Genomic DNA, 9,129 nt, shown 5'->3' with positions numbered 1-9,129 from the left:
GGCCGTGCTGGGGACAAGGGGTGGGGTTAGAAACGCTGCACCCCTGGCTGGGTTCTCCCTCTGCATGGAGGGAGAGCCCCTCATGGCAGAGCCTTGGCCACGGCACAGTGCTGCTGCTGCTGCTGCTGCTGCTGGGCCAGTGGGACAGGCCTTCCTGCCCCCAGCTGTCTGGGGCCCTGTTCTTGCTGCCCTCAGATCACTGGGATTCGTGTCCCTGCTGCTCCCACTGGCAGCCGCCTGCCTCCCCACTCCCCATCAAGGCCTTCTCTCCATCCTCCTGCAGACCATGGATTTCTGCGTGTTGTGGCTCCTGCTCTTGCTGCGTGTAGTCCAGTACCCGCAGCCCGTGGGTGATGTTTTGGATGAGGTGACGCATCGGGAAATGGAGTTGCGTGCAAAGTTCCAGGAAGAGGAGAGGATTCGGCTGGAGCGGGAGGTGGAGCAGCTGGCGCTGATGCAGAGTGGCGCATCCTGGAGAGACCTGCTCTGGTCTGCCTTGCAGCCCTGGCAGGTCTGGGCATTTGCTGGGCTCTTGGTTCTTCTCTTGGCAGCATGGTTTATGCGGAGGACAAGAAGTCGTGGGGCAGAGTTCGGTGGCAAGGAGGAGACGGAAAAGGAGAAGGAGGTAGAGGACGAGACGTGCGTGTATGATGTGAGATGGCTTCTAGAGGAGCACATACAGGGGCCTGTAGAGGACCTGCAGACAGGCTGCAACAGGACGGTGGCCCTGATAGACAATTTCACAACTGTCCTCGGGCGTGCCTTGAGTGGGACTTTCTACCCGGTGCTGCAACAAGCCATTGGTTTTGGCAGTGCCTTTGAAGGTTGGGCCGCCCGTGAGGAGGAAGTTGTGTACCGGGTGCTTGTACCCCTGACTCCTCCCCAAGGCCACATCTTCCATCTGGAGCGTGACACCGACCAGCAGAAGCCTGGCAGGAATTTCCGTGTCCTTGTGGAGCTGGAGTGCAGCTGCCCCAGGGATTACCAGGGCACGAACATGCTGTGCTTCCAGCACCACCCTGACGTGATTAGGAGGAGGACTCGCCAGCCCAACCTCCTAGACACGCTGTGCACCGGCTCCTACCTCGACGTGGAGAAAACTGTCCAGTGGTTCTGCGCGCTGGTGGAAGAAAACTGGCGTCTTTTGCCCCAGTCACGCAGTTGGCGTTTAGAGCTGCTGCCCTCCAAACGCTCTTGCAAGCTCAGGCTGAGCAACAGCCAAGAAAGCTTCCAGGTTAAGGTGCTGTTTGGGGTGCAGCAACACGCCTCAGACATCTTTATCAGCAGCCAGCATCGAGGGGCCCACACCCCAAGCACAACGTGGCCCGAGACCTACAGCGTGGCAGAGACAAAGTTCTTGAGGCGCATGGCCAGGCCGGCTCCCCAGGACGACTCACACCTTAAATGCCTGCAGCTCCTTGCCCGTGTTCTTGCGCGCAAGGCCCTTTCCATCCCTTCCATCAAGACCAATGTCACGCGCCTGCTGAGCACCGTACCGGCGTCGCAGAGGCACAGGAGACATTTCCTGCTGCAGCTGTCGGATGCTCTGGAGCAGCTGCACTTATCTCTGGAAGGCAAACCCCTGGAGCATTTTACAGTGGGCAACCAGAGGCTTCCGGAGGAGTTCCGCTTGCCCCCAGATACACAAAGGGCTAGGCCATCCAACCTGTTCCACGGCCTGCCACAGGATCTGGCTGCCCACCCCTAGGCCTTGATCTGTGCCGTCGCCTGGCAAGAGTGCCGGCCTCTGGCCGCTGCTAGCGGGGCACGTAGAATCACAGCATTAGAGAATCACAGAATCACTAGGTTGGAAGGGACATTTAAGACCATCGAGTCCAACCCATGGCCTAACACCACCTTAGCTATTACCATGACCCTGCGTGCCATATCCAACCTTTTTTTAAACACATCCAGGGATGGTGACTCCACCAGTTCCCCCAGGCAAACCATTCCAGTACTTTACCACTCTTCCAGTAAGAATATTTTTCCTAACGTCCAACCTAAATTCCCCTTGGCACAGCTAAAGACTGTGTCCTCTTGTTCTGTCACTTGCTGCCTGGAGAGAGACACCAACCCCCACCTGACTACAACCACCTTTCCCGTAGTTGGAGGGAGTGACAAGGTTGTCTCTGAGTCTCCATTTCTCCAGGCTAAACAACTCCAGCTCTGTTCCTCACAGCGCTTGTGCTCCCAAGCCTTCACCAGCCTTGCTGGCCTCCTTTGGATGCGTGTGCTCACGGGGCTTGCAGCTGGTGGCAGAGAACCAGCTTGTAGCTCCATGACAAAGACAGGAATGAATGGGATGCATAGACAGATAGATATCTGTCTATATAACTATAGTGTGTATATATTGATACAAATATTTTTACTAACAGATGTGTTTTAATAGATACATATTATAGCGATAGTTTAGAAATGATCACGTTATCTTAAAAAAAGAAATAGCAAGTATAGGATGTCACTATTATGCCACAGTTATTTGTGGCTGTTGTGACACATATTAATCCTCTGTGGTTACTGCATTTATCAGAGGCGAGATTTTGATGATGCAGATATATTTATAAAATATGTATTATACATACACATATTGTATTTACTACAAAACAGTAATTTAATACAATATCTTTAAAATTATCATATTATTTTATAAAAAGAAATAGCAAGTATATGATGTCACTATTATGTCAGAGTCATTTGTGGCTCTTGTGACACATATTCATACTCTGTAGTTACTGAATTTTTCGGAGGCAAGATTTTGATAGTACAGTTATATGTATACAATATGTATTATACACACACATATTGTATTTACTACAAAACAGTAATTTTATACAATATGTTTAGAATTAAATGTTTATTAAATATGTGGAATGTTATATAATTAAAAAATCATCATGACGAATATGACAATGGAACAATATAAATTGAGTATTTAATAGATCTGTTTGGATGCGTAGTAATGCTCCATAGTTAGCGCATGCATGACGAGCAAGCAAGGATCTGCTGTGCTCTTGTTTCAATAAAAGGCACTTTTGCAGAATCTGGAGCATGCGAGACTTTCTTGATCTCAGCCACACCTATAGTATTGGTAAAAGTCACCCGATGGGAATCTGGGCTTGTGAACAGTCTCTGCGAACTCAACCAAACTAACAGTGCTGAATTGGTTCTAATCAGCAATTAAGGCCACGTGCCCCTGACCCCCCTCTGATCCCAGAATCACAGCATGGCTCCACTTGGAAGGGTCCCTAGACACCGTCTTGTTGCAAGCCTGCTGCCAAGGGCAGGGACACCTTGCAGCACCAGGCCACATTGCAGCAAGCCCCATGCAACCTGACCTGGAACACTGCCAGGGACTGGGCAGCCACAGCTTCCATGGGCAGCGTGGCCCAGGTTGTCACCAGCTGTGGGAACTCAAAATGTCTCTCAGACATTTTTAGAGGTTCCAGGCCTTGGTCAGAAGCATTTTAGACCCTGGCAGACAGCTGGAAACAGCTGTGATTTTGAGTTTGAGCCATGGAATGAGTTACCAACTTTGGAGGTGGAACAAGCAGTCACAAAAGGTTACATAGTATAGTAAAAGTAATTACAAAGTAGAGGGGAAATTTTTTTAGCACATGTACAGGGGGGTTTTTACTTTGTACATGGGAGTCAGGAGTTCTAAGATGGAGGAAAGTGGGCTGACCCTGTTCTTCTTCCTTCTTTTTCCTTGCCTCCATGACCTTGGTGATGTTGGCACTCACAGATTGGTTTAGAGTAGAAAAGCACTTTGTAATATAGGTAGTAGGTATTGGGGGAAGACTATAAACATGTAATACGTAATATATCATATAAAAGATAGCAGCAGCCCTGGGCAGGGGGAGAGACGAAGAAGACAGCAGATAGAGAGGATATCAGTGTGTGTGTGTGTGCCTCTACCCAGGCCGCTGATCAAATAGCCGCAGTCCAAGAACATAATCTGTTAGATAACTAGCAATAAATTGCCTCGAGACCGAACAGCAAAAGCCTGAGGAGTTCTTCTTTGGAAGCACGGGTTGGAGGAGGAATTTCACCACCTTATGAGACCCCAGAGCAAGGCTGGGGTTCTCACAACCAGCCTCAGAGGCACACTTTCTTGCACATCTCCAGCCTAACCCTGCCCTCTGTCAGTGGGAAGCCGCTGCCCCTGGTGCTGTCCCTCCAGGCCCTTGTAAGCAGCCCTAGCGCAGGCCTCTGCTGGGTTTTGTGCAGGCTCTGAGAGGCTGCAGGAAGGTGCCCCAGGAGAAGCCCTTGGAGAGCGCTGGGGGCCGGGAGTGCCACCATCAGGGCAGCAAGCAGGGCCTGGCATGGCCGTCGGGGCGGGAGGACACAGGCTGGGCGCTGAGGCCCTGCCAGCTGGAGCTGGGAGCTCAGCTGTGCGGCCCAGCAGAGAGCCACGGGCTCTCGCGGCTCTGCATCCCTCACGGCTGAGGCAGCGGCCCAGGTGCAGCTGGCCGGGGACAGGCAGCCAGCCCCGGGCCACCCTGAGGGGCAAACTGCTCTGGGGCCAGAGTCTTTGGTGGCTGTGAGAAGCGTGGCCAGCCTGCCTTGGGCCCCTAGGGTGCTGACAAGTGTGCAGAGGAAAGTGCCAGCCCAGCAAGAAGCAACAACCAATAGCCCCCCCTGCATGGCCATAGTAATACTGGTGTCTTACGCTGGCTGTCTCTCCTTCCATGGGGAAATAGCAGAGGGGATCTCTATGAATAATAAGCACCTTTCAGAACCGATAAAGCTTCACCAGTGTTGGATGGGTATTGCACAGCTTTGGTTCTTGCAAAATTACCGGGAAAAAGGGACAGCAGGGGTAGGTAGGCCAACACAGGCACAGCTGAGAACGGAGGACAAGTTTCTGGCCCAAAATCTTTCTTCAGGTCTGACATGTATGAAATAGATTTTTTTCAGAGAGTAATTAGATAGGTAGGAATCAAAGCACCCTGAAAGTAAAGGCAGCAACTGATTTCCACAAAGAAGGGCCATTAGGGAAAGGTAGGATGAGAGGAAGAATTAAAAAACGCTGCAGCTTTGCATAGAAAACAATCTCTTAACGGGGCTTCTTAGGAGTGTAAGAGGCTGGGCCTTTCACTCCTTTTTTTGTTCTCTCTATCTCATTGTCTCTTTTTTGGTCATATCTGCATGTCCTTTTGTTCTGCTGATTGTCTTTCCATACTGTTTCTGCCTACTCTCACCTTCCGCAATTCCACCAGTGTCACAAGTGTTACAAGTGCTAGCAAGCAGATCCATTAATGAATTCTATTCGCCCAGGGAAGAAATAATATGACCAGAGGAAAGTTTCTCCAGCTGTGCCACAGGAGATTTAGATTGGATCTGCAGGAAATATTCCTTCAACAAAACAGATATCAAGCTTGGGAACAGGCTGCCTAGGACAACGGCTGAGTCACCACCCTCAGAAAGCTTTAGAAGTCCTGGGCATGTGGCATTTGGAGACCTGGCTGATTGGTGGAGTAGGCAGTGTTAAGTTTGTAGTAGAACTGTATGATCTTCAAGGACTTTTTCAGCCTCGGAGATGCAGAGATTTAAGGGTAATTCAACCAGGGTGGAGTCAAGGCTTAGACGCAGTGATCCCAAGGGTGCCTTCCACCATGGATATCTATGAGACTGCCGATGGAGGCAGCTGGTAAGAAAGACCAAAGAAAGACCAAGGGAAGCTCTTTGAAGAAGGTTCACTCAAAAGCAGCCTTAACCATTACACCAGGGCTACTTGGAGGGGCTGAGCTGGGCTGGGGACAAAGAATCGACTTGGCTGGGTTGTGATGTGCTGCGGCAGTTGTGACATCGTGGGGGACGTGTCACAGTGGGCGCAGGTACAAAAAGGCCCCAGCAGGTAACAGTGGCCCTGGATTCCTTGGGCAAGCGGTGAGTGCACACGCGTGGCAGGGAGGCCGTGCTGGGGACAAGGGGTGGGGTTAGAAACGCTGCAGCCCTGGCTGGGTTCTCCCTCTGCATGGAGGGAGAGCCCCTCATGGCAGAGCCTTGGCCACGGTACAGTGCTGCTGCTGCTGCTGCTGCTGCTGGGCCAGTGGGACAGGCCTTCCTGCCCCCAGCTGTCTGGGGCCCTGTTCTTCCTGCCTTCAGATCACTGGGATTCGTGTCCCTGCTGCTCCCACTGGCAGCCGCCTCCCTCCCCACTCCCCATCAAGGCCTTCTCTCCATCCTCCTGCAGACCATGGATTTCTGCGTGTTGTCGCTCCTGCTCTTGCTGCGTGTAGTCCAGTACCCGCAGCCCGTGGGTGATGTTTTGGATGAGGTGACGCATCGGAAAATGGAGCTGCGTGCAAAGTTCCAGGAAGAGGAGAGGATTCGGCTGGAGCGGGAGGTGGAGCAGCTGGCGCTGATGCAGAGTGGCGCATCCTGGAGAGACCTGCTCTGGTCTGCCTTGCAGCCCTGGCAGGTCTGGGCATTTGCTGGGCTCTTGGTTCTTCTCTTGGCAGCATGGTTTATGCGGAGGACAAGAAGTCGTGGGGCAGAGTTCGGTGGCAAGGAGGAGACGGAACAGGAGAAGGAGGTAGAGGACGAGACATGCGTGTATGATGTGAGATGGCTTCTAGAGGAGCACATACAGGGGCCTGTAGAGGACCTGCAGACAGGCTGCAACAGGACGGTGGCCCTGATAGACAATTTCACAACTTTCCTCGGGCGTGCCTTGAGTGGGACTTTCTACCCGGTGCTGCAACAAGCCATTGGTTTTGGCAGTGCCTTTGAAGGTTGGGCCGCCCGTGAGGAGGAAGTTGTGTACGGGGTGCTTGTACCCCTGACTCCTCCCCAAGGCCACATCTTCCACCTGGAGCGTGACACTGACCAGCAGAAGCCTGGCAGGAATTTCCGTGTCCTTGTGGAGCTGGAGTGCAGCTGCCCCAGGGATTACCAGGGCACGAACATGCTGTGCTTCCAGCACCACCCTGACGTGATTAGGAGGAGGACTCACCAGCCCAACCTCCTAGACACGCTGTGCACCGGCTCCTACCTCGACGTGGAGAAAACTGTCCAGTGGTTCTGCGCGCTGGTGGAAGAAAACTGGCGTCTTTTGCCCCAGTCACGCAGTTGGCGTTTAGAGCTGCTGCCCTCCAAACGCTCTTGCAAGCTCAGGCTGAGCAACAGCCAAGAAAGCTTCCAGGTTAAGGTGCTGTTTGGGGTGCAGCAACACGCCTCAGACATCTTTATCAGCAGCCAGCATCGAGGGGCCCACACCCCAAGCACAACGTGGCCCGAGACCTACAGCGTGGCAGAGACAAAGTTCTTGAGGCGCATGGCCAGGCCGGCTCCCCAGGACGACTCACACCTTAAATGCCTGCAGCTCCTTGCCCGTGTTCTTGCGCGCAAGGCCCTTTCCATCCCTTCCATCAAGACCAATGTCACGCGCCTGCTGAGCACCGTACCGGCGTCGCAGAGGCACAGGAGACATTTCCTGCTGCAGCTGTCGGATGCTCTGGAGCAGCTGCACTTATCTCTGGAAGGCAAACCCCTGGAGCATTTTACAGTGGGCAACCAGAGGCTTCCGGAGGAGTTCCGCTTGCCCCCAGATACACAAAGGGCTAGGCCATCCAACCTGTTCCACGGCCTGCCACAGGATCTGGCTGCCCACCCCTAGGCCTTGATCTGTGCCGTCGCCTGGCAAGAGTGCCGGCCTCTGGCCGCTGCTAGCGGGGCACGTAGAATCACAGCATTAGAGAATCACAGAATCACTAGGTTGGAAGGGACATTTAAGACCATCGAGTCCAACCCATGGCCTAACACCACCTTAGCTATTACCATGACCCTGCGTGCCATATCCAACCTTTTTTTAAACACATCCAGGGATGGTGACTCCACCAGTTCCCCCAGGCAAACCATTCCAGTACTTTACCACTCTTCCAGTAAGAATATTTTTCCTAACGTCCAACCTAAATTCCCCTTGGCACAGCTAAAGACTGTGTCCTCTTGTTCTGTCACTTGCTGCCTGGAGAGAGACACCAACCCCCACCTGACTACAACCACCTTTCCCGTAGTTGGAGGGAGTGACAAGGTTGTCTCTGAGTCTCCATTTCTCCAGGCTAAACAACTCCAGCTCTGTTCCTCACAGCGCTTGTGCTCCCAAGCCTTCACCAGCCTTGCTGGCCTCCTTTGGATGCGTGTGCTCACGGGGCTTGCAGCTGGTGGCAGAGAACCAGCTTGTAGCTCCATGACAAAGACAGGAATGAATGGGATGCATAGACAGATAGATATCTGTCTATATAACTATAGTGTGTATATATTGATACAAATATTTTTACTAACAGATGTGTTTTAATAGATACATATTATAGCGATAGTTTAGAAATGATCACGTTATCTTAAAAAAAGAAATAGCAAGTATAGGATGTCACTATTATGCCACAGTTATTTGTGGCTGTTGTGACACATATTAATCCTCTGTGGTTACTGCATTTATCAGAGGCGAGATTTTGATGATGCAGATATATTTATAAAATATGTATTATACATACACATATTGTATTTACTACAAAACAGTAATTTAATACAATATCTTTAAAATTATCATATTATTTTATAAAAAGAAATAGCAAGTATATGATGTCACTATTATGTCAGAGTCATTTGTGGCTCTTGTGACACATATTCATACTCTGTAGTTACTGAATTTTTCGGAGGCAAGATTTTGATAGTACAGTTATATGTATACAATATGTATTATACACACACATATTGTATTTACTACAAAACAGTAATTTTATACAATATGTTTAGAATTAAATGTTTATTAAATATGTGGAATGTTATATAATTAAAAAATCATCATGACGAATATGACAATGGAACAATATAAATTGAGTATTTAATAGATCTGTTTGGATGCGTAGTAATGCTCCATAGTTAGCGCATGCATGACGAGCAAGCAAGGATCTGCTGTGCTCTTGTTTCAATAAAAGGCACTTTTGCAGAATCTGGAGCATGCGAGACTTTCTTGATCTCAGCCACACCTATAGTATTGGTAAAAGTCACCCGATGGGAATCTGGGCTTGTGAACAGTCTCTGCGAACTCAACCAAACTAACAGTGCTGAATTGGTTCTAATCAGCAATTAAGGCCACGTGCCCCTGACCCCCCTCTGATCCCAGAA

At 50.7% G+C, this 9,129-nt stretch overlaps 2 protein-coding genes across 2 annotated transcripts; both read left to right on the top strand.

The window, feature by feature from the left end:
* Positions 1-286: 286 nt before the first annotated feature.
* LOC144246007 (inositol 1,4,5-trisphosphate receptor-interacting protein-like 1) lies at positions 287-1,708 on the top strand. The gene has a single exon (XM_077781808.1). It carries the CDS (start codon positions 287-289, stop codon positions 1,706-1,708), a length of 1,422 nt encoding a protein of 473 aa, XP_077637934.1.
* Positions 1,709-6,199: 4,491 nt separating this feature from the next.
* Positions 6,200-7,621, top strand: LOC144245991 (inositol 1,4,5-trisphosphate receptor-interacting protein-like 1). The gene has a single exon (XM_077781789.1). It carries the CDS (start codon positions 6,200-6,202, stop codon positions 7,619-7,621), a length of 1,422 nt encoding a protein of 473 aa, XP_077637915.1.
* Positions 7,622-9,129: the final 1,508 nt, after the last annotated feature.

The sequence above is a fragment of the Lonchura striata genome, chromosome 1 (assembly GCF_046129695.1).
Source record: "Lonchura striata isolate bLonStr1 chromosome 1, bLonStr1.mat, whole genome shotgun sequence".
In the NCBI taxonomy this organism is placed as follows: Eukaryota; Metazoa; Chordata; class Aves; order Passeriformes; family Estrildidae; genus Lonchura; species Lonchura striata.
This window is presented reverse-complemented; position numbering and strand designations above follow the sequence as displayed.

Bases quoted from the DNA above. Each gene is read 5' to 3' on its own strand.
- LOC144246007 (XM_077781808.1), top strand. From the start codon at position 287: ATGGATTTCTGCGTGTTGTGGCTCCTGCTCTTGCTGCGTGTAGTCCAG.
- LOC144245991 (XM_077781789.1), top strand. From the start codon at position 6,200: ATGGATTTCTGCGTGTTGTCGCTCCTGCTCTTGCTGCGTGTAGTCCAG.